The 25,812-nt window shown below is 39.5% G+C and overlaps 1 protein-coding gene across 1 annotated transcript in view; it reads left to right on the forward strand.

Annotated features, from left to right (window-relative positions):
• Window positions 1–1,077: 1,077 nt before the first annotated feature.
• Window positions 1,078–25,812, forward strand: part of MAB21L3 (mab-21 like 3) — a 33,356-nt gene continuing 8,621 nt past the window's right edge. Inside the window, exons 1-3 of the mRNA XM_043963453.1 lie at window positions 1,078–1,258; window positions 12,718–12,858; window positions 21,913–22,204. Coding sequence (XP_043819388.1) covers window positions 1,211–1,258; window positions 12,718–12,858; window positions 21,913–22,204 — 481 coding nt within the window. The 5' untranslated portion in view covers window positions 1,078–1,210. The remainder of the gene's footprint in view (window positions 1,259–12,717; window positions 12,859–21,912; window positions 22,205–25,812) is intronic.

Genomic DNA, 25,812 nt, shown 5'->3' on the forward strand with positions numbered 1-25,812 from the left:
GACGGAGACAAAGAAAGGACAGACAAAGCGGGGAGAGAGAAAGAGAGACAGAGGAGAATGTAGGAGAGAAAGAAGAGAGAATTGAGAGGAGAGAGGGAGAAAGAGGAAAGAGAGAATGTGAGAGAAAAAGGAGAAGAGAGGGAGAAAGAACAAAGAGGAGAGAGAAACAGACAGAGGAGAATGTAAGAGAGAAAGAAGAGAGAATGTGAGAGAAAAGGAGAGAGAAGAGAGGGAGAAAGAAAAAAGGAGAATGTGTAAGAGAATGTAGGAGGGAGAGAGAAAGGGATGAGAATGGGAGAGAAAGAATGTGAGAGAGAGGAGAGAGAGAGAAAGGAGAAGGAATGGAAGAGAAAAAGAAGAGAGGAGGGAGAGGAGAGAAAGGGGAGGAGAGAAAGAGAGAAGGGGGGAGAGAGAGAGAGAGAGAAGGGGGGAGAGAGAGAGGGAGAGAGAGAGGGAGAGGGAGAGAGGGAGAGAGAGAGAGAGAGAGAGAGAGAGAGAGAGAGAGAGAGAGAGAGAGAGAGAGAGAGAGAGAGATGGGCATCTTGTTCTAAAAGCCAAGAGCAGCACACATTACCTTCCTGAAGCTTGGTGCCTGAGACTGATTATCTCTCAGTTTCTTATCTGTTTATTGTAAAGAAAGTAAATTAAACTGTTTGTGCTCTAGATTGGCAGCCTGGAGTATTTACTGTTAACATGAGACAGAACAAAGGAGATATAAGCCCAGAAAGGCAAGGAGGGTGCTCTAGTCTCAGTGAAACTGAGTGCAGAGAAGGAGGTTGTGGAGAGATTAATTCAGGAGAGGTTTTAGAAGGTTGGCTGGAGAGAAGACATTTCTGTCTTCTAAAAAAATATCAAATATTTGAGTGGGAAATATGTCTTAGCAGATTAGAAACTCTACGGGGATGGTCTAGAAAATTACCCTAGACTTACACGAACGACAAATTCCCTCCCCACCACCCAAGTAATTTTTCTTTTAAAAAATGACAGATGCGTTCATATGACTCGCAAAAGACGATTTGAGCCAAGAGCTGAGGAGGAAAGATCCCTGAGTTGTTGGGACGGCCCTTTTGTTTAACTCCCAGAGCAGCTGGGAGGGGCAACATGTGGATAGTGGACAACAGCCTCAAGACAAACAGCACCCCAGCATTTTTCTGTGCAGTTAGAATCAGCCCAAGAACCTAAGACATAATCTGCAGCCAAAAGACGAACCATGGAATCATTATCAGAAGAAGCCATGAAGTATTATATTGTGAATAAGGTAAGAGTGAATGTTTCTGTCCCCCTTTCCCTCTGTTGACCTCTTACTATTCACTCAGCATCTCTGTGTACATACATACCGTGATATTTGAGGAGAGAATTCTTATAGAGACCCTTTTGGCTTAAAATGAATCAACATGCAGAAATGTGTCTAATGTGTTTGTAAATATATATAACCTCTATCCGATTGCTGTCTTGGGGAGCGGGGCGGAGAAAAAATTGAAACTAGAAATCTTATAAAAACAAATGTTGAAAACGATCTCTACATGTTACGAGAAAACAAGAAAATATTTTAAAATGAATCAATAAGCATTTACAATGTGCCAGGCACTGTACAAAAAATATTGAGTATACAAAGAGAAGGGGGAGAAGTCATGGTCATGAAACTCACTTTCTATCGGGGAAGATAACATGTAAAAAAAAACCTGTATGAACCATACACACACAGGTATGTGTTTATATGTATGCATTGCAAATGGAAATGACCTAGAGACTTCCCATTACCTCTCCCTTTTGAAGGTTCCTTTACCTCCTTCTAGGGTTCCTCTACCAATGCTCCCATCTCTTTCGCGTTTTTTTATTTCCCCAATATTCCCTCGGACTCATTGAAAGGCTGCTTTGTAATCGTCCTTCTGCCATTTCTCAAGTCAATTTTCTCTCCTTGGGTGGACTGGTGAGCTCCCCTGGAAGCTGAGACAACTTCTTTTGTTCTCTGTGTGTCTTACAGAGTGCCTAGTAGTGTGTCCTGTCCAAAGATGGCTTCGTTTGGCCATGTTTACTCAATGTCCTGTAGAAGGAGCCCAGAGCTCACTGAAAGAGATCTCTGAGCTGAGCAGTGACTAAGGATTGTGGTGCTGCTTCTGGCTATTACCAGAAATGAGCCCAGGGCAAGTGGCCAATTCTCCCTCAGTTGAAGGTGGGGGGAATGTGGGAGGAAGGCAGAACACCATTTCCTTGGAGTAGGCAAATCAATTCTGGTCAGAATGGAACTACTCATCTTTATAAAGGAAGAAGGGTGCTCACACCTGACCCAGTCACCTGATGGGGGTTTTTGTTGTTGCTGTTTTTGTTTTTTCCACCTGGTAGTTTTAACGAATTTAATCTCAGGTTGGACAAGAAATATATGTCTGTGCCTTTGGGTAATTTCAGTCCCCTCAGGCAAAGAGGTAACTGTCATCACCTAGTGAGGGTTCTACTAAAGTAATACAAACCCCTCATTCAACAGATGATGAAACTGAATCTCAGAGAGAAAAAAGTCCTTTTCTTCATTCAGAAGAAACGGGAAACAAGGTCTGTTAAGAAACAAAACAACGGGGGCAGCTAGGTGGCGCAGTGGATAAAGCACCGGCCCTGGATTCAGGAGGACCTGGGTTCAAATCCAGCCTCAGACACTTGACACTTACTAGCTGTGTGACCTTGGGCAAGTCACTTAACCGTCATTGCCCTGCCCCCCCCAAAAAAAATCTTTAAAAAACAACAACAACAACGACAATGAGCCCTTGAGTGGTTTCAGAACTTTCAAGGATTTTCATTAAACTTGGAAAAAAAACTCATTCTCATTAATTAATACAATTATTTTTATATTTTGCCACCGGAGATATCTTAGGCAGAGTAAGTAGAAAAATGAGATAGATGGCTACTCACTTTAAGTACAATGAGAATTGTACCTTTTAACTTTCTTTGGGACTTAAGGCAATGCTGGCAAGGGTAATAATACTCAGTAAATATTCATTAAACATCTGACTTTAGAGGTACGAAGCTCACCATGGGTACTTTGTAGATGTTCTTAAAACTTTATACCTTCACCTCCTGCTAAGAACACCGAATCTATCAAGTAAACAGTCCTTTAATACCTACAGTTTAGAGAGGAATCCATACCTCAGAGTTTTCTTAGTTCACTATTCAAACTTGAAGGATTTTGAAAGTTCTAGATAAGTAAAATTGTTTCCTCTCATTGTTTTAAGTAGCTAAGCAGGGTGCAGACTGTAATGAATTTAAAAGCATAAACATTCAAAAGATCTTGTCGCCCAGAGACTTAAATCCAAATTCCATCAAAGGCACTCCATTATATGGAATCAGTTGACCTTCCCAATCTCTTGAAAGGAACGTTGATTTTGTAACCAGATGACTCAACAGATTTTCTTGCTGTCATTGCTTCATTCCTTCATGTCCCTTGTCTCGTACCCCCTACTTAGAACATGTCCCTATTATATTTCACTAAACCATATTCCTACCCTCCTTCAGAGCTATGCTTGAGATTCACCTGCTTCATTAAGACTTCCAAGGTTAAAACAACTGGCCATTAGCTCCTCTAAATACTTCTGGGGCCTACTTGTACAGGTCTTCCATAATCCTCTATGAATGTGCTCGTCTCTTTTTTTCTTTTTAATGTGCTCATCTCTACTTCTATTCATGGTTCTATCTGTCTCCATCTAGAAAGTGTTATTTAATAAATATTTGGGTTTATAGCACTCTATCAGGGCAGTGCTTATTGACAAAGACAGTTCCTATCTTCTAGGAATTTACAGTCTGATTTTTATTTGTCCCTAGCTATCAAAACTATATTGTCTCCTCCTTTAGATTATAACATTTCTGGAAGAGGGCAAGATGTATGTCTTCTATATTATTTTCATCTCTCTGTGAAGATAATGCAAGCAAAGGAAATCATACTCAGTGTTAATCGAACATTTATCTCTAGAGATAGAGAGTGAAAGATGGAGAAGAGGGTAGGTTAAAAAATGGAGATATGAATGACATCACATGAAATTTGGTTCATTTCTTCAAGGACTTTGCCTTCCAATCTTTATCTGTCACTAGCTATCAAACGTTCTTGGCTCCTCCTTTAGATTATAGAGAACAAGGATTACATCTACTGTATTATTTTATCTCTCTTCAGGACTTAGGACAATGCCAACAAAGGAAATAATACTCAATATTTGTCAATTGAACATTTATCTATAGAGATAAAGAGGAGGTGGAGAAAAGGGCAGGTAAAGATGGAGATGTGGATACTATCACAGGATAATACCATGTCTCCTTGGCGAGAGGTGGAGCCCGCAAAAAATCTGGGGCTCCAGGCGATGCATTTCTTTAAAGGTGCCTTTAATAATTATTTTCACATGATGTCTGACCAATTTCAATCAAAATACTCATCCAGCATAATGGTCTCTTTGAGTCTCGGTTTCCTTATCTGGATAAAAAAGAAGGAATTGAACCAGATGATCTCTAAGCTCCCTATTTAGCATTAACATGTTCTATGGCAACTGAGAGACAGCAAAGTGTAGTATATGGGGCACTGGACTTGTAGTCTTAAAGACCTGGATTTGAATCCCATTTCAGATACATAATGGACAACCATGGGCAAGTCACTTAACTCTCTGAGCCATATTCCCTCATCTGTTAAATGGGGATAATAATAGCACCCACCATTGTGAGGGTCAAATGAGGTAATTTATATAAGGTGCTTTGCAAACCTTAAAGTGCTGTATAAAGGTGGACTTTCATTACTATTGCTTAGGTAAAAATGCTCTAGATGAATGTGTTAATATGCATTTGTGATTCTCTTAGGTCTTTCATTAGTCTACAGGTGTAGATCCTCCATATAGATAGCCCTTTAAAAGCTATGTAGTTTGGGTGTGGTGTGAAGGTTCCTTGGGATTCTATGCCAGTGGATACCAAAGCCTGGCAGTTCCTATCAAGTTTTGAGTTAGGGTCAGTGATTATGGCTTACATATCATTTGTCTAAGGAACAGACTAACTGAGTTTGCAATCTTGACAATACTCAGAGTAGTTGAAATCTCTATCATTGGAAAGATTACTAATGAAATCACAGACATGTCAAGAATGTGATAATGAGGAGGAAGAGGAAGAAATAGAAGAAAGGTAACAAAGGTATAATGCTTTAAAATTTGAAAATATTTCATATATCTCATTTGAGCCTGATTACACCCGGTACTACAGGTAATATTTAATATTATTTCCATTTTACAGTTGAGAAAAATGGAGGCCCAGAGAGATTTGAGAAACCTATGATCATACAGCTACCAAATATCAGAGGCAGGATTTGAACCCAGGTCTCTCCTGGCCAGGGACAAATTAAGATCCTTATACCCTTCTCTTTCATAGATCCTTTGGTGAATGTATTTTTTTTATAAGTGAATCTGAGAATATAATATTTTTTAAATCTTGTAATTAAAAATCTTTTAAATTAAAATTTGTAAATTTAATTTAACCTTAAAGTTAAAATTGATTTTAAATTTAAAATCCTTTAAAATCTTATTGTATAATTACAATATAAAATATAATATAAATTGTCATACAAGATCTTTAAAAGCTTATCTTTGTTATGGTTTTATTATGTATGTATGTATGTATGTGTGTGTGTGTATATATATATATATATATATATATATATATATATATATGATAAAGAAAGTATTGCTATGCCAAATAATTTCTTCATAATCCTTTATAGTTGTGCTCCCTGTACCTACAAGATATTTGGACCTTTCTCCTGCCTGTTTTGACAATACCCACTGCTCCTCTAAAGAAGTGTTTTTAGGGGGCAGCTAGGTGGTGCAGTGGATAGAGCATCTGCTCTGGATTCAGGAATTCCTGAGTTCAAATCGGGCCCCAGACACTTGACACTTACTAGCTAGCTGTGTGACCCTGGGCAGGTCACTTAACCCTCATTGCCTCACTAAAAAAAAAAAAAAGAAGAAGTGTTTTTAGTTAGGTGGGTTTTGGTTTGGTGGTTTGTTTTTGTTTTTGTTTTTTTTTAGTCATCTCTGCAGAATTCATGCACCTTGTTAAAGAGAAGCAAGTCTTACTTTATTAATTAACTTAGTGAATACAGAATGAGAGAAATCATCTCTCCAGATGTCCTCAGGTTTGGACAGGGCCCCCTAAGTCCAAGTGGGATTTGAAATGGTTTCATCCTAGCTTTCTTATCTGGTCAGACACATTTTTTTAATCCCTTATTATAGGGTAGATCTGCTGATGTGGCTCAAGGGAAGAGAGAACATGATATCTTTCTGTGTTTTACAAGGCAAGGCTAAGGTTGTGGGGGCCAGGTTGGTGGCAGGTTTCTACTTGTGGGAGCTCCTTCTTGTTTGGACAAAGCTCTACATGATCTGGCTTTCTCAGAAAGAATCTTCCCCCATCAATAACTATGGAGTAGGTCACCAACCCCAGCTGACCCCTCCCATCCCCTTCCCCCCACCTCTTTCCTCCCTACACCAGGCTTAACTTGTGTCTGTCTCCTTCAACCCTGAAATGGAAATTAACACACACCTAGTTTGACCTAAACAGGACTATAGATTCACAGAATATGAGCACTTCAAGAGACTACCACCTCTAGTCCAAACCCCCTCAAAATGAGGAGGATTGGACTAGACAGGTAATATACAAGACTTAGTCCACTAAAATATGGATGAAGAAATAGAACTAATGTAGAATCATAGATTTGGAGTTGGAAAAGAACTGAGGGCCAAGAGAGTTTAAAATACCTACATTTAGTTTGGGAAGGGAAATTACACATGCATATACACACACATACATACATATATACATACATACATACATAATGAGACAGCTAGGTAGAGCAGTAGATAGAGTGCTGAGCTTGGAGTCAGGAAGTCATTTTCATAAATTCAAATCTGACCTTAAACACTGACTAGTTGTGTGACCCTGGACAAGTCACTTTAACCCTGTTTGCCTTAGTTCCCTCATCTGTAAAATAAACTGGAGAAGGAAATAACAAACCACTCCAGCATTTCTGCCAAGAAAACCCCTTAAATGGGGTCATGAAGAGTCAGACACAACCAAAACAACTGAATAGCAACATAATACATACACAAAACTATATATACTGTATATGTATACATAAACAAACTATATATACTACATGTGTATATATATACAATATGTATACATGCACACTATAAACACTGTATATGTATACATACACACCTTATATACTATATTTGTATACACACAGCGACTATATATACAATATATGTATACATACACAGACTGTATATATTATATATGTGGACAGAAACACAATATACTATATATGTATACATGTATACTATCTGTCTACCTGTCTATATATATTTTTATTGCCACAAAACACAAACCAACCTTGGGCCTGGAATTTGTGATTGCCAGTTCCATAAATCACTGGTTTGTTTTGTCTGTCACTTAGGGAAAGTAAATCTACATCGTGACAGTTAGTGACACGACAGCACTAATGAAGGAATCAGGATTTGTTTGTTGTTGGGTAGTTGTTTTTTAAGATATGCTGGAAAGTCTGTAGCCAACAAAATGTTAAGAACCTCAAAGAGCCGACAATAGAAAGTTACTGAAAGGCCCAAGATTTTGTGAAGGGGTTTGTGTTCCTACATCTGCTGGCTGGGAATATCATTGAATAGAAAAGACATAGATGAATGAACCCAAATGCCTGGGGAGTGAAGGGAGGGAGAGGAAGATTAGAAGAGGGAAAGATGGAGGGAATCACCTTGGGTGGCAGCCCCAAGTTAACACAGTGACTTGGAAAGCTGCTTCCAAAGAAGTGTGTTCCCCCTCATTAAAGGTTATAAAGAGAAAGCTGAATGGCCACTTGTCCCTCTGTAATGTTAAATTGGAAGCTCTTTGAGGACAGAAGTAATTTTTTGCCTTTTTAACACAAGAGCTTAGGTGCTTAATAAATTTTTATTGACCATTTGGCACTTAAAACCCTTCATATCCTGTCCCCTTTCTGGCTTACTGTGACTTTCTTGCTTTTCATCACAATCCCCATCTCTCATCTTCTTTGCATTGATTGTCCCCCATTTCTTCCTTATCTAAACATTTCCAAATCTCTGGTTTCCTTCAAAATTCTCTTCAAGTTCCACCTTCTTCAAGGGCCTTTTCTCATCCTCCCATCTCCCACCCCATCTGTTTGATTTCCACCCTAAGCTTACTTTGAACTTGCTTTGTATATATGTGCCCATTTCTGCCCCCAACCCCCCCCCCCCACACACACACACATATAAAAGGTAAGAAGGCAAGAACTGTTTCATTTGGCTTTGGCTTTGTAACCCCAGAAACCTTATACGGTCACCACCATCTCATAAACCCTTAACAAATACTTGTTGATTGATCAACTGGTGATATTATAGAAAGGGTGGTTCTTTAAGCATGGGTTAGACCAGACTTCTGAGTAGTAGGAAACCAAGGGTAGGGCTCTCTGGTTTTTTGCATAGGATGGGGATTCATCTTTGGGCAGCAAAATATAAAGGATCAAGTAGTGCTGGTAATATGGTGGAGTATGGAAGGAATATGGGTTCATTGGGAGCTCCATCAGCAAGAACTTCGATGAAGTGCTTGAGCATTTGTTAAATGCCCACCATCTGCCAGGCACTGTGCTAAAATCTGAGGATACAAAGAGAGGCAAAACCAAAATAAAACCCAAACCAGTCTCTGCTCTCAAAGAGCTCCCAGTCTATAAAATGCAAATTATATATGTAAGTACATGAGAAAGTGGACAGTCTCTGAGGAAAGATACTAAATGAGGTAGACTACTACTAAAAAAGGAGGAAGAGGGTGGATAATGAAGGGCTTTAAAAGCTAATCAGGATTAGACAAACAGCCTCACGGTATTTTCTGGTCTTTTCCTATGGGGGCCAGTATCCTGGGGTTTCTGCATTCCCACTGTGGCAATATCTCTCTCCTACCCACTGCTGCCCCAGTGGAGCAAACCTTCCATGTTCATTGAACAAAAATATCCCATTAAGACTTTGCCTTCGAGTTCTCTTCAAACTTTTAAGATTCTGTGATTCTGCTTATTGGAAAAAGCCTGGGGGTCAACAGACATGAGTTTTAGTCCTGTACCATGATTCTTTCTGTATGACAATCAGAAAAGCCATTTTGCCTCTCTGAATCTCTGTTTTTTCTTCTTAGGGTTGGACTAGATGGTGTTCTTCACACTAGGGCAGAAAGAGAATCTTTGCCAGAGGAGAAACAGGGACCATCGGCCCATGGCATATAGCCAAAGGAAGCACCTCATGTCCTTGCTTGGTGTTTTCAGTTAGCATTCATTCAGGAAAACAAACCAAAATGCAGGAGGCTACCTATCTACTTAGCTTTTCAATCTTATCTCTTATGCTTTTAAATGCTTGTAATCTGTTATGTTTACTCAATCGGTTTCCCCTATCATTCTCTCTGTCCCTAGACTTCAATTCTTCCAAATCACATTCTTTGTTCTCACTGTGACCTTTCGTTCCTTCCAGGCACTAAGGTGCCTCACAACCTCCCCCCACCCCCAGTGCTGTGGCTCTGATTTCCCTTTCCTTTCCTCAAGTTTCTCCCAGAATCTCAATTCTAGTCCTTCTTGACTTCTCTGTGGCATTTGACCCCATTGTTCTACTCCTGGGTAATGTCTAATTTCTGGGGCTTAGTGACATCATTTTTGGTTCTCCTCCTACTTGGCTGATTGGCTGACCACTCCTTCATAGTCTTCTTTGTTGGAATGTTGTTCATATCCCACTCCCTAAGTGGGTTCACTCCAAGTCTCTGTACTGGGCACTTTTCTACATTCTCTGACTTAATGACTTCATCAGTTCCCATGGATTCAATTATTATGTTTATGTAGATGACTCCCAGATCTAAGTATCTAGCCCTACTCACATACTCTCTCTCTCTCTCTCTCCCCCCCCCCCAATTTTCATCTTCTTCAGTTCTTTCTGTAATGTCCAATTCTTCATGACCCCATTTGGGGTTTTCTTGGCAAAGACACTAAAGTGGTTTGCCATTGCCTTCTCCAGCTCATTTTACAGATGAGAAAACTGAGGCAAGCAAGGTTAAGTGATTTGCCCAGGGTCACACAGCTATTACATGTCTGAGGCTGGATTTGAACTCAGGAAAATGTCTTCCTGACTCAAGGCTCAGCGCTTTATGAACTATGGTGCCACCTAGCTGCCCATGTTCATTAGCAACCACCTATTTCAAACTGAGTGCCATGGAAATCTCAAACTAGATTTTCAAAACAAAACTAATTACATTGCTCCCTCAAACCAATTTCTTTTCTTAACTTCCCTATTTCTGTTGAGGATAGCACTGTCCTACTCTCATAGATAGATTCATAACCTCAGAATTATTCTGAAGTCCTCTCACTCTTCCCCAACTGATATATTTCAGTAAGTTGCCAAATCTTGTCAATTTTACTTCCAGTATCTCTTTCTAGTTGTCCCCTTCTCACAACTCACATGGCACCACCCTAGTTCCTCATCATCTCTCAGGTGGACTGTTTCATTAGCTTTCAATCTCTTTTCATTCCATTGTAACTAGTAAATGGTTATTCCTAAAATAAGGTCTGATCATGCCTCTATAATACTTAGTAAACTCCAGGGGTTCCCTATATCTCTAGTATCAAATATTACTGCCTCTGTTTGTCATTTAAACCACTTTGCCACCTGTATCCAACCCACCTTTACTATGTATTACTCCCTTTCATACATCTTTTGGTTTGGTCATACTGGTCTTCTGGCTATTAAAAAAATGCCATTTGTTGGGACACAGGGACCTTTGTTGAAATGGATTGGACACACACACATATGTCACTGCTAAGTGCCTAGATTCATTTTCCTAAACTTGGCAATATTTGTAGAAGGCTGACTGTGATAGCACTTATCTTTCTATTTTGACTGCAATTTGCTAAAAAATTTATTAGACCTCCTACTCTATTATATCTTCTTTCACGTTTGTGGTTGCCTAAGTGTTTGATTCTCTGTTGGTTTTCTCTTTTTTTTTTCTTTTTTGCCAGGCAATGGGGGTTAAGTGACTTGCCCAGGGTCACACAGCCAGTAAGTGTCAAGTGTCTGAGGCCAGATTTGAACTCAGGAATTCCTGAATCCTGCGTCGGTGCTATATCCACTGTGCCACCTAGCCACCCCCTCTCTCTTTCTTTTTATTAATCGTATCCCCAGTACTGGCAACAGTGCCTGACACATAGTAGGTACTTAATAAATATTTACTGGATTGGTAGTCTGGAACCCATAATAGTTTGCTTCACTAGGGATGTCTCCATAATACCCACTCATTTATCATTACCAGGATATAGAGCACTATGCTAGGTGCTGGAGGAGATATATGTCTAGAACAAATAAGTCCCTGACTTCAAGGAACTTTTGACCTGGTAGCAAGAGAAAACACCCACACAGGACACAGAAGTAATCCAGGTTGGCTCAAAGATAGACTGCATAGCAACAAGTAGTCTGAGAAAAGACAGGATGGTGCAAAGTTTTGGAAGACCTTGAATACCAGGAGTTAGACTATACTTGGTAGGGAAAACTCATGAAGATGCCTTAGTGAGTTAATTTGCTAGCAGGTGATCTCTTGAAAATGTTACTATTCATTGATATAAATGAACCCACTTTTCTTATCACTGGAGCTCAATGTTCAGTTTCTATCCCAAGTTAAGTGTTAAGATGACAGCATCCCTGACTGTATTCTTATTTTCCTGTGGCTGATTTCTCCCTGCAACATCCAAAGGAGCAATAGTAATCTTGGTTTCCAGTGGAGCTTCTGGTCCAGTGAAATGTCAGCTTACAGATTGTTCCATGATCAAACTTTGTTTAACAGGTATAAAAATTCACACTAAGAGAGAAGGTTGTTGCCTGAAAGCAAGCCCTGTGCCCAGGTTCAGGGACCCAGGTTTGGGTGGAAAATGAAAAAGAAGTATGGAAAATTCGATTTGGAGATCTTCTATTGATTTAATTTTTCTTCATGGACTATAGCTATTTTTGAACTTTGATTTCTGGGATTTCCTTATATTCATGAACATAAATAATTGTGAGTTGGCTTTTTTTTTTTTGCTTTCAGCAATTCACAGACTTTCATCTATAAATAAAATATTTGGACCCCACTTTGTAGATGTAGGTGCCATTTGGGCAGCTAGCCAATGTCATGGATAGCATACAGGGCTTGGAGTCAGTAAAACCTAAATTCAGTTCTTAGCCTGGACATTAGTTGAGTAACCCTATACAAATCACTGAGTCTCTTCATCCATGCCTCCATTTTCTCATTTGAATATGGGGATAATAATAGCATTTGCCACCCAGGGTTGCTGTGAGAATCAAATAGGTTAACTATGTATTACTATTATAATATTAGTGTATAATATTATATAATATATAATTATAGTTAAATATATTTATATAACATTAATATCTAATGTAATATCTAATTATAGTTCAATATATTTATATAATATTATTACAATATAATGTACTTTTATTTCCAATAGGGTCACAATGGTAAGCCAGAATCAATTCTTTTCTCTCCTGAGAACCTCTCAAGAGCAAGAGTTTATGAATAAGATTTTTCTCCTGGGGGAAGAATCATATCAGAAATTTTGGAATGATGGGAGCGTTGATCTTAAGCAATCAAAGACAGTTTTTGCCTGTCTCTCCAACACAGGTGGATCCGAGACAACGTCTGCTCTCGAAGATTGTGGAAGAGGTGCAGGATATCATCCATCGGTTGACCAAAGAAATCAGCTACAAAGACATTAGATTCCAAGCCATTCCTAAATCAAACTATCACAATGAGAACATCAGGGTAAGAAATGGTGTCTTGTTTTAGATTTAATGTCTACTCCAGAAATTCTATTATTTAAATAATTTTTCTTGGCCCCAGAGAGCAGAACAAGCACATATGGGTAAACATTTCAGGGAAATAGACTTCAGCTCAGCATAAGGGGGAAAAAATGTCCTAAGAATCAGAACTATCTAATAGTAGAAGATGCTGCCTCAGAGAACCCCTAAGAGTCCTGTCACCCGGAGGAGTTCCTGCAGATTCTAGATGATACCATGAGGATAATGTGGTAGAAAGAATTACTGCACTGCATTGCAGAGGGGTCAGATTCCCAGGCCCTTTTGTGACTGGTGAAACTCACAAGCATGGCCAAAGAGATTAAAATGTAATTGGAAAATATTTAACAAAATAAATAAAAATGCAATACAACATAGATTATGTTAATTTGAGGTTGTCTAAGTCAGTATGTGATCTGCAGGGGTCCATTTCTATTTGAATTGAACACAACTGGACTAAAGGATCTTGGGAGGGGGTCCCTTTCAAATCCAATGGTTCTATCACCTCCAGGATCAAATTTAAAGTCCTTCCTAACCTGATCTCCACCCCCAGGCCCCACCTTTTCAGTCTTCTTACATCTTACTTCCAGTCGTATGTTCTTTGATCCAATGACTCTGGCCTTCCTGCCATTCTCTGAACAAGACACTCAGACTCTCAACTCCAGACATTTTCTCTGACTATCCCTCATGCCTGGGATGCTCCCCCTCTTTATCTTTCCCTCCTAGTTTCTCTAGATTCCTACAAGTCCCATCTTTGACAGGAAGCCTTTTCCAATTTGCTTTAATTCTGGTGATTTGCATCTGTCTCATGATTATTTCCAGTCTAGCCTGAAGCTAGGTGGATAGAGCACTGAGTGACTTCAAATCTGATCTCAGACATGCACTAGCTGTGTGACCCTGCACAAGTCACTCAACCTCTGTTTGCCTTAATTAAATTTTTCTTGAGTGGCTACGTAGCACAGTGGATAGAGTGCCAGGCCTAGAGTTTGGAAAACTACTCTTTACTGAGTTCAAATCAAGTCTCAGATACTTACCAACTGTGTGACCCTGAGCAAGTCACTTAAACTTGTTTGCCTTAGTTTCCCCATCTATAAAATGAGCTGGAGAAATAATATTTTAGCTGAGAGAGAAGGGGGAAATTTCACATGATGGTCAATGGAAGGCGCTGGTCAAGCTTAACTAATAGAAGAGAAAGGATTGGAGGGTGGGCAGGGAGAGAGTGAAAAGAACATGACCACTGTCTTCAAGTATTCAAGGATTGTCATTGGAAAGAGGGATTAGACTTAATTTACTTGACCTTGAAGGAAAGAACTTGGAACAATGAGTACATGTTGTAAAGAGTCAAATTTTAGCTTTCTGTAAGGAAAATCTAATAATCAGAACTTTTCAATAGGAGAATGAGTGGCATTGGGAGATAATGGATTCCCCCTTCATAGAGGTCTTCATGGAAAAGTTGAATAACTACTTACTGGGGATAAGGGAGAGGTATTGGGTTGCACTCATTGGTCTTTGAGATTTAGGTATTCATAAAGAATGTGGGACCTCTGTGTGGTCTTGAAGGAAAGTAAGGATTTTGATAGGCAGATTTCAATGTGTTTGTATTTATTGAGGTTAGTGACTTCCTGCTGTCTCTAGGATCAAATATAATCTCCTCTATTTGGCATATAAGTAACCCTTCACAATCTGGTCTGAACTTACTTTTCTACCCTCATAATAATAATAATAATAATAGATATTATTATTATTATTAGTTATTTCCCTTCACATACTCTGGGATCCAGTGATACTCTCTTCTTTGCTATTCCTTGTGCCAGACATTCCATCACTGGCTGTCCCCTGTGTCTGGAATGCACTCCCTCCTTGCTGTTTTTTTTAGAATCTCTAGTGGCCCTTGAAGGCTCAGCTCAAGTATCATCTGCTAGATGAGGCCTTTTCTGATCCCCCTAACTGCCAAAATCCCCTTCCCCCAAATTACCTTGTATTTGCTTTATATATACCTATATGTATATGTGTAATCTCTCCAGCTATAGTGTAAGCTACTCACTGGCAAGGGTGGTTTTGTTTTGAGTTTTGGATCCCCAGTGTCTACCACATAGGTAGGAACTTAATAAATGGTTGGTGAATTAATTGATTTTGGTTACCTTAGCAGAGAGTTTGGGATGTGGGTACTAAAGTATTGAGTACCTACTATGTGCTTGTGGGAGATCTATCTGTAAGACATAGACCTTCCTTACATTTCTGGAGCTTGTAGTCTAGTTGGAGAAGTAAGATGTACACACATGAATGAAAGTTAAATAATGAAACAAAATGGAATCTGATTAAGCACTACCATATGTTGTGTGAGTCCAGAGAAAAGAAAAATATTGAACGTTAGGGCAGTCAACAAAGACCCTATGCAGAATGTAGAGCTTGACCTGGCACTTAAAAGATAAGCAGGATTTGGACAATCAGAAAGGAGTTCGTAGAGGGGGGAGGCGTCTTGTCTGTACTCATTTGATGATTATGACGATAATTGTATTATTAACAATGACATATAATGCATTATATAACCATAATATAGTTGTTCTATATAATATATTATATAGTATATATAATAAATGGTATACTAATTTACATGCATTAATCATATATGATATATGTTATATATTATAAACATATAATAACAATAATTTAATTTTATGGGGATAGGCCTTATCTCATTTAATATACCAGTCCTGAAGCAGGTGCTATTAGGTATTATTATCCCCATTTATAGACCAAAAAACTGAAGTCTAGAGAAAGGAAATGACTTACCTAAGTCACACAGGTAGTAAGGTGAAGAACCACTGGATTTAACTTAAAATTCAACTTCCAGCCCTGAGGCAATTTATGCAAACCAAGTAGGGTCAAGGAAAAGAATATATGTACGGTTCTGTCACTGCAGAGCAAGACAGTGGATAGAATTTTACTAAGTCATATTAAAATAGTTTTATTGCTCTAAGATATCCACCTCACCAGGAAGGAATACCACAGGATTGTGGATTTAGAATTGAAAGCACCCCAAGAATACATCTGGTTCCCCTCATTTTATAGATGGGGAAATTGTTCCAGAGAGGAAAAGGGACTTAAAAGTAAGTGGCAGCAGTAGGATTTGAAATCAGCTCTTGTTAATTTCAAGTCCAGCGCTCTTTCTATACTATCCACGGAAACATTTTATAAGATCAGAATTTAAAAAAAAAAAAAAAAAGCTTTTTAAAAAAGTGTATAGGGACAGCTAGGTGGCGCAGTGGATAAGGCACCAGCCTTGGATTCAGGAGGACCTGAGTTCAAACCCAGCCTCAGACACGTACTAGCTGTGTGACCCTGGGCAAGTCACTTAACCCCCATTGCCCTGGGGAAAAAAAAGTGTATAGAGGAGCAGCTAGGTGGCGCAGTGGATAGAGCACCAGCCCTGGATTCAGGAGGACCTGAGTTCAAATCTGGCCTCAGACACTTGACACTTACTAGTTGTATGACCCTGGGCAAGTCACTTAACCCCAATTGTCTCACCAAAAACCAAAAAAACAAAAACAAAAACAAAAAGTGTATAGAACTGAAAGCTGAAAAAGAATATTAGAGAGACCATTTAGTCCAAAATCCAGAGAAGAACCCAGCCCTGGAGGATCATGTATTTTGGACGGTTGGGTCAGGAACAAATGGATAGATTAAAGAAAAACAACAACAAAAAAAACCCCATTTAGTAAGCACTCTTAGGTGAGCACTGTGGGTACAAATGTGGATACAAACTAGGAGCTCTCATGCTAATTTATTATAATTTATTTTATTTTATTTTATTTTTGCGGGGCAATGAGGGTTGAGTGTCAAGTGTCTAAGGCCAGATTTAAACTCAGGTCCTCCTGAATCTAGGGCTTTATCCACTGCACCACCTAGCTGCCCCTAGCTCTCATGCTAATTGAAGGAAACAAGTCATATAAGAACATTTAGCAGCAAAAAGGTTGGAAAAACCCAGGATTCTTAAGAGTGGAGTGTGAGCAAGAACCTTTATTCCTGACTCCGTTTATTTCTGTTTTCATTTCTGCCAGATAACTTGTGGAGGGAATCTTGTTTTGTTTTGTTTTGTTCTGTGTGGGCATGTTCTAAGTGGAATTCAGAAGAGAGAGTCTTACCTCTGCAGAGTCCTTTGCATGGGCTGGGCCCTCATCAGGGATGGAGCTTTGCAAGGCTGAGAGAGTCTCCTACTTCATCAGAGTTGTGTGTGTGTGTGTGTGTGTGTGTGTGTGTATGTGTGTGTGTATGTGGTCAGGGGGACTGGGCCTCATCTTGTAGAGATGTTACTGAGGGCTGGGAATACAGAAAAGATACATGAAGCCTATGGTGGAAATGAGAAATTGTCTGCTCTTCCAAATTAATATGCAGATCTTAATCTTCTGAAGGTAGTAATTAAGCCCAAGGCAAAAGGCAAAACCCAAACCCAAAGCCGGAAGTGGGTGCACTCTAATGGCCCACCCACTGAGTTTGTAGTCTCTCTGATATAAAGTTTCGCTGTTCCCAACTTTCTGGCTTGGCCAGATCATAAAAAAATGATTTCATGATCATAAGAGCTATGCTCGCCACTAAGCTGGGGGGCCATCTTTGGAAGTGCATGCTTAGAAAAACTCTACAAAAATTGCTACTGGAAGAAGAAAAGTCCTTTCAAAGACATTTTTGAAAATCAAGGTATTTGGGCAAAAGACCTAGGGGGACAGTGAGAAGACTTGTAAACTCAACTTCCCTTCTCAGAATCTCCTTACAATTATATTTTATCATGGGCCTGCCCCCATCTCAGGAATATAACACTATCTTCTTTTAGGGCATACACCTTGCCTATGACATCTCATTTTCTCCCATGTTTAACTTCCCACTAATAGCAGAGACTAGACGAAGTGACATTTGCCTAAATTGGTAACCCATAAAATTTCCTTTCATGGAATTTCCCTATTTGAAATTTACTCTTCCTCAACATCTATGGTTTTTTTAAAAACTTAATATTTTTTGCATTTAAGTAGGTCATACCATAAATCTGAAAGGCATTGTGATACGGTTGATAGAGAGCAAGCATTATAGCCAGGAAGACCTGGGTTCAAACCTGGACAAGTTGCTTAACCTCTCAAAGCTCTAGGAAACTCTAAGACTAAAAATAAATTGCAGAGAAAACACTGGCCTACGTTGGCAAAAAGAGTTTCCTTACCTAAGAGTTCCCGATATTAGTATAATAACAAGTCTAGCCCCCTGCTGCAAAAATTGATTCTGACGGGGCAGCTAAGTGGCACAGTCCTTGGATTCAGGTGGACCTGTGTGACCCTGGGCAAGTCACTTAACCCTCATTGCCCTGAAAAAAAAAATTGATTTTGAAACTGACGGCAATTGGCTATACAAAATTATCTGATTTCATTCTAGATTTCAAACAATTCAAGTATCTCTTGAACATCTTTACTCTGTCTAGCATTGCAGTACTTAAAGACAGGCCCTCTTGATTTCTCATTCAAAGCTAAATGAAATAATATTGTGATGGTGACTTCCCTGTTTTACTTTTTTTTTTTTCAATAATCGGGTCATCATACTCCAGAGCACACATTTAAATTTGGCTTCAACCTATCCTAACATCAGCCCATTGTTTTTTAAGAAAGGGTATGATCTGCTGCTATGAAATTTGTCCTTTTCTAAACAAGCACTTTACTTGAAGAAAAAGGCTGGGGAGCTCAGACCCAGAGAAAAGAACAACCAAATCCCATACATGGTGATTTACTCTTCACAATGAGCATAGATCCTTCAGTACCCCATTGGATGATTGGATTCAGCCCAGGCTGAATTCTGTTGAGGGCTTCAGGGTGATGTGTTCCATGTTCATCTTCTCTTTGGTTGTACCTTATTCTGTTCATCAGCTTATTCTTTCACTTAGACCATCAGTTTACCAGTTTGACTGCCCAAATTCTTTTCATGGGAAATTATGAATACTTCTAGTGGGTAGATTGTTTTTCCTCATTAAATTCAGAATAATCTCACAAGTACATAAGTCATTGTCTCAAGACCAGTTTTCAATTTTCCCTCTGTTCCTCTTAAGAATTGGGCAACTACATAGGTCCCAGAATTAGGGCTAGCTTAGGAAAAAGAGCTAGGGGGAAAATAGAGGGCACGGTGGATAGAGCAACAGCCCTGGATTTCAAATCTGTCCTTAGACATATACTTGCTGTGAGAACCTTAGCAAGTCACTTAACTCTGCCTCAAAAAAAAAAAAAGCTGAAAAATTATCACTGTACTCAAAAAGGAGATTAATACTCCAATAAACTTTTTTTCTGTGACTATTCCATCCATACCATTTTTCAAACATTACATCCTACTCACATACAGACTATATATTCTTGTCTAAGTAGAGTTCCTTTCTGTTCTCACAGAAAAATATTGATTGTTTCTATTTATATGGTGATGGATGGGCCTATTCTGGCTCACTATGTCATTCACCAGATTCATAAGGGCTGCCTTGGGAGGTAGTAGATTTCTCCTCACTGGAGGTGTTCAGTCAGAGAATGGATGTTTACTTCTTGATTGTCCCATCATGGGGATTCCTGTTGGAATATATGTTGGGCGATTTTCTTGGAGGCTTATACCTTGGCCGTGATGTCCCATTTTCTCCCGTACTGGCCTCCCCCTCATGGAAGGGGGTTCCAGGGACAGAGGCAAAGCTTAGGCAAGAGAAGAATGAGGATAACCAAAGTGTAGGTGGGATGACTTGGAATAATGGGCTCCATTAAACTCTCCCACTGCTTTCTGGATTTTACCTGTCAACCCCATTAGCCTATTGGCCCAGGATATAAGAAGATTTCTCAACAAGTCTATCCTTTTTTTTTCTTTTTTTGGATATTTAAATAGCTTCTTTTTTTTTCTTTCTTTCTTGAAATTACTTACAATGTTGCTATGAAAAACTATAACATTGTGGACAACTATGATCAGTGCAGAGAATTAGCAAAGAATTTTTATGAAATAATGGGGAAAGGTAGAGACAGAAGATGAGAATATACTAATTTCAATCACAAAAGGAAAAATGAAAGAGAAAGAATGAGCATAGAATCCATTCAGATTTAGAGGAAGAGATCGAAAAAGTGCTATGACACTTTTTTTTTTCCTGGATGGACTGCCTCATGAGAACACTTCCCCCTCAATGTATAGAAGCAGCTGTTGTACCAATTAAAGGTTAATAGGAACAGAAATTTAGACCTGGGAGGGACCTTAGAAGTCATAGAGGGGCAGCTAGGTGGCACAGTGGATAAAGAACCAGCCCTGGACTCAGGAAGACCTGAGTTCAAATCCAGCCTCAGACACTTGACACTTACTGGCTGTGTGACCCTGGGCAAGTCACTTAACCCTCATTGCCCCCTCCCCCCCAAAAAAGACTTATATACTTGCTTGGGGCACTCAAAATTTAAATGATTTTCCCTTGGTCAAACAGTCAGAATGTGTAGATGCGCATAAGACCTTGAAACCACATCTTTCTGATTCCTAATCTGACTATCTATCTACTATGTCATATTTCCTCTTTTAGGAAATATTATGCATTGAAATGAATTAATATTAAAGTTAGCAGGTTATATTGTTTGTATTGAAGCTCAATGTTATGTTTCTTATAAAACATTTAACTGAAATGCATACCCTATGGCTACTATTCTCCCTTTGACTCATTCTGCGTTCCAAGATAGCTCCAATCATGAAACCCTGGGAGAAAAGTAAGGGATGAGGGAGGTAGGCATCATCCATTCCCATTGTTAACCATTATTTTCTCAGAATTTTCAGGCCAATCTTCTTAATACATACCAACTCAAATAAACCTTGTGCTAGGTCCTGAGAACAGGACAAAGATAAATGATGCAACCCTACCTTCAAGACACTTATAGTCTAATCAGGAGAGTCCTTAAGCAACCATAATTCAAAATAATGCAAAAAAAATGCAGTGGATAGGTACAAACACTGCTATGGGAGACTAGAAGGAGAAAGCATGATTCTGCATTGGAAGGCAATGAACCAAATCTCTTCTAAACTTGACTGGTTTAAACAAGATATTATTTGCCTTCTTCTTGTTGTTTGTTTACTAGAAAAGTTCTTTTCCACCCCAAACCATTGAATTCAGTTCAACTAAACTATATGAACATTTATTAAGCACCAGCTATTTTCTTTTTTCTTTCTTTTTTTTTTTTTTTAGTGAGACAACTGGGGTTAAATGACTTGCCCAGGGTCACACAGCTAGTATTAAGTGTCTGAGGCTGGATTTGAACTCAGGTACTCCTGACTCCAGGGCCGGTGCTCTATCCACTGTGCCACCTAGCCGCCCCAGCACCAGCTATTTTCTAGGCACTGTATAAGACACTAAAATTATAAACACAGTAGTGAAACAGTCTCTAACTTCAAGGAGCTTATTAGGGGGGTATCACATATACATAATTAAGCACATTAAGCAACTAAGTGGTATAGTGAACAGAGAACTAGACCTGGAGTTAGGAAGACTTGCATTCATATACTGCCTCAGACACTTCCTGATGATGTAATCTTTGGCAAGTCACTTAACCCATCTGATTCAGTTAATACATCAGTAAAATGGAGATAATAATATCCTTCCCTCCCTCCCACATTGGTTGGGAGGATATAATAAGATAATATTTGTAAAGCACTTTGCAAACCTGAAGGCACTATGTAAGTGGTAGCTACTATTATTACAAAAACACCAAGTTCATACTTAATAATTATTAGCCCTTAAGTATTATTACTATTTGGGGGGGGCAGGGCAATGAGGGTTAAGTGACTTGCCCAGGGTCACACAGCTAGTAAGTGTCAAGTGTCTGAGGTCAGATCTGAACTCAGGTCTTCCTGAATCCAGGGCCAGTGCTTTATCCACTGCACCACCTAGCTGCCCCCCCTTAAGTATTATTACTAAATACTTAAGTTCATACTTAATGCTTAAATTCCCCCTCCCTCTCTCTTATTGTCTCTCTTCTTTTTCTTCTCTGTCTTTGCCTAGGTTTTGGCACCCACCCAGTTTGTCATTACAGTCCCAATTAAAGGACTACTTGGGTATAAAAAGAGCCAGACCCGACGATGGCGGTATTATTCTGTGAGTGGCTCCAAGCTCTTCTCTCCAATTCGGGATCCTGAAGAAATGTACCAATGGCTGGAGATAAATCAGTTTTTGAAGACTCTGCGGCAGTGGCATGAAACGGATGTGACTATGGAAGGAGATATCATGCCAGCAAAGGTCCTTGAAGTCTTCCTGAAGCTGGTGCAAGACTCAGTTAAGACCTGCAACCTCTCTCGTGAGTATAGGATCATACAAAAGAAATTTGTAGCTTGGAATTAGATCATTTTGAGCTTTAAATAACCATAAAGGTCATCTAGTCCAATCCATTCTTTTTACTGATGAGGAAACTGAAGCCGAGAGGTGTGATTCTTAAGAGCGTATAATGGAGCATGGTGGACAGAGAAGCCAGACTTTGAGCCACGAAGACTAGGTTCAGATTTCTCCTCAGAGACTTATTAGCTGGGTGACCCTGGGCAAGTCACTTAACCACTTTCAGTCCCAGTTTCCCCATCTCTAGAATGGGAAAAATAATAGCAAGAATCCCAGGTTGTCATGAGGCTCAAATAAGATAATAAATGTAAAGTGCTTTGAAAACAGTAATGTGCAAAAAAAAGTTAGCTATTAATTATGGTCCAAGTTCAAACAAGTAGTAATAAAGCCGTGATTGGAATCTCGCTCCTCTCTGCCTCTAAATCTAGTGTTCTTTTTACCAAGTTCTCTTGCTTATAAAAGGTTCACCTTATTAGCTACAGAGAGCCACAGTGTTTCATCCCTTAAATGAAAGCATCCGTGAAATATTTTGGCTTTCCCCCTAAAACAGGATATAGTCTATGCAAATAGGGTTAAGTGACTTGCCCAGGGTCACACAACTAGTAAGTGTCTGAGGTCAGATTTGAACTCAGGAAGGTGAGTCTTCCAGACTTCAGGCCCATCATTCTATCCACTACACCACCTAGCTGCCCCACCCCCACCCCATAGATACATCGGACCTTCAAATGAAGGCCTCATAAGTATTATATTATCACATTTCCTCCATGTTATCTTTCCAACCCAGTAGCTTACCACTATTCAGCACAGAACAAAAGTCCTATTATCCACACTAGAGCTTGAATTAACACTGTTGCGATGAAACTCACTGAGTAGAGAAGCACTTTTCTCGGGTTCTGAGTGACCATTCGTAGAATAAGCCCCCAGAAGGGAGCTGATTAATCAGCTTACCTTGGTGCAAAGAGCACAGGATTTGGAATCAGAAGATCTGGCTCAAGTCCCAACTCTAACTCTTGCTAGCCACTCGATCCGCCAAGCATTTCATATCTCTACGTCTATGAGCCTTTGTTTGTAAACTGAGGGTGATAATACTTGAGAGACCTACCCTACAGGTTTACTGTGAGAAAGGCGCTTTGTAAGTTTTAAAGGAATTATAACATGTGTGTTTATGGTGGAATTTCAAAATGTAAGAAGTTATACTAGCTGTTATTGTTCTGAACACTTCTTAGAAAACATTTCATAGATATAGCTTGTAAAAAAAAAAAAAAAAGCTTGGTGGGTCAAGTTTTCAGGGTAGTTAAATCTCTTTCCCCTGACTGTGGAACTGTCTGTGAGGCAGTGTAGCTATATATAGGATGAGTTATTTTGGAAATATTGAGTTTGAGGTAGTTTATAGTTCAAGGTTGTAGTTCAATAGAGAGAGTGAGACCTAGAAACTTGGAGTCATCTGCATTGAGGTGACTATTAAATCCAGTGAAGATGATAACTTTAAGAAAGAGAATGGGGGAGGGGCAGCTAGGTGGTGCAGTGGATAGAGCACCAGCCCTGGAGTCAGGAGGACCTGAGTTCAAATCTGGCCTCAGACACTTGACACTTACTAGCTGTGTGACCCCGGATAAGTCACTTAACCCTCATTGCCCCACCGGGGTGGGGGGAAGAAAAGAATAAACTTTAAAAAATAATAACGTAAATAATAGTTAAGAAATTTTCTCTCTCTATCTAGACTACTATAATAGTCTCCTCAATAGCTTCCATTCTTTCAGTTGCTCCTCTTTCCAATCCATCCTCTATAAAGTTGCCAAAGTAATCTTCCTGAAGCATGTTTCTCATGTCAATGCCTTGCTCGTTTACCATTACTCCTAAGTTATACTACAAACCCTTCAACATATTATTTAAGACCTACTGAATCTGGTTCCCACCCAGCTTCCCACCTTCCCAGTTTCTTACTACTACCATTCACAAACTTTGTTATAGCCACACTGGGCTATTAGCTTTTTTCCCATTTTAACATCCCATCTTTTACCCCCCACACACACCCCCTGTATTTATACAGATTGTTCCCTACTTCTGTAGTAAGCTCCCTAGTACGTGGGAAAAACAGTAGTTTAGGATTCAAAGGATTCTGGGTTCAAGTCCTACCTTTGATACTTCCTCCTTCTATGAGTTTGGGCAAGCCATATAACCTTCCCCATTTGTAAGTGAAGCCAATGAGCAAAATAAATTGAAATTACAAATTCACAGCCATAACCTTCCAAAGTACCAATTTATATACATACACATACACACATATGTAGATATCTATGTGTATACACATATGTATATATGTATATGCACATATATGCATACATATATACATGTATGCACGCACACACACACACACACAAAATAGGCAGCTAGGTGGTGCAGTGGATAGAGCACTGGCCCTGAAGTCAGGAGGACCTGAGTTTAAATCTGGCCTCAGACACTTGAGACTTACTAGATGTGTGACCATGAGCAAATCACTTGACTCTGATTGCCTCAAACATCCAGGGTCATCTCCAGTCATGCTGATAGATATTTCACCACTGGACTCATGGCTCTGGAGGAGAGAGTGAGGCTCATGACTTTGCACAGCCCTCCCTCCCTTAAATCCAATTCACTGCAAGTCATGAGATCACCTCCCCAATGTCATGATCCTCTTGGAGAATGAAAGACAAACAACAACAGCTCTGATGTCTATTCTAGCTTTAGACCTGGGATCCTATGTTCCCTCCTCGTTTCTTCCTTTCTAAACTTTTATCTTCATTCTAAGTTCAATCTCAGTTGACACCTTTTACAAGGGGCCAACTCCTTTATGAAGTCTTCTTTGATCCCACTGGGTGCTAGTGCTCTCTTCCTCAAATTACTTTGCATTATATCGTAGCCATTTATAGAGTGTATACTCCCCTGCTCCAGTATAGAAATGCAAGCTCCTTGAGTTCTAGAACTGGCTTTTTGGCTTTGTATATCCAGTGTCTAACAGTTCCCAACATCTAGAAGGCATTTAATCAGTGCTTGCTTTTGAATTGAATTGGTTTGGGGCTTGGCAGGGAGATGAAACAAAGCCAGCAGATATTGATTAAATGAAAAGTCAATTTGAGACCTTTAGTTTGAGGGAGAGATAATCAAAATTACAAGGTTCCCAAATGGTCACTACTTCCCCAACCCTCCACCCCTTAAAAAGTCAATCCCCTAGTCTTTGTTAAATGACCAGATGCAGGCATGTCCACCTGAGTGCTCCCAAGTCACTGCAATAAAGAACACATGGCAAAAAAGGGTGATCCTCCCATCATCAGGTCAAGATAAGATTTATCCAAGGCGGGGGCAGCTAGATGGCGCAGTGGTTAAAGCACCGGCCCTGGATTCAGGAGTAGCTGAGTTCAAATCCTGCCTCAGACACTTGACACTTACTAGCTGTGTGACCCTGGGCAAGTCACTTAACCCCCTATTGCCTGCAAAAAAAAAAAAAAGAAGAAGAAGAAGAAGAAAAAAAAAGATTTATCCAAGGCTTTTCAGAGAATCACGTGTCATTTAGCCAACCTTTCTAATGTACTTAGG

This window comes from Dromiciops gliroides, chromosome 4 (assembly GCF_019393635.1).
Source record: "Dromiciops gliroides isolate mDroGli1 chromosome 4, mDroGli1.pri, whole genome shotgun sequence".
NCBI classification, from domain to species: domain Eukaryota; kingdom Metazoa; phylum Chordata; class Mammalia; order Microbiotheria; family Microbiotheriidae; genus Dromiciops; species Dromiciops gliroides.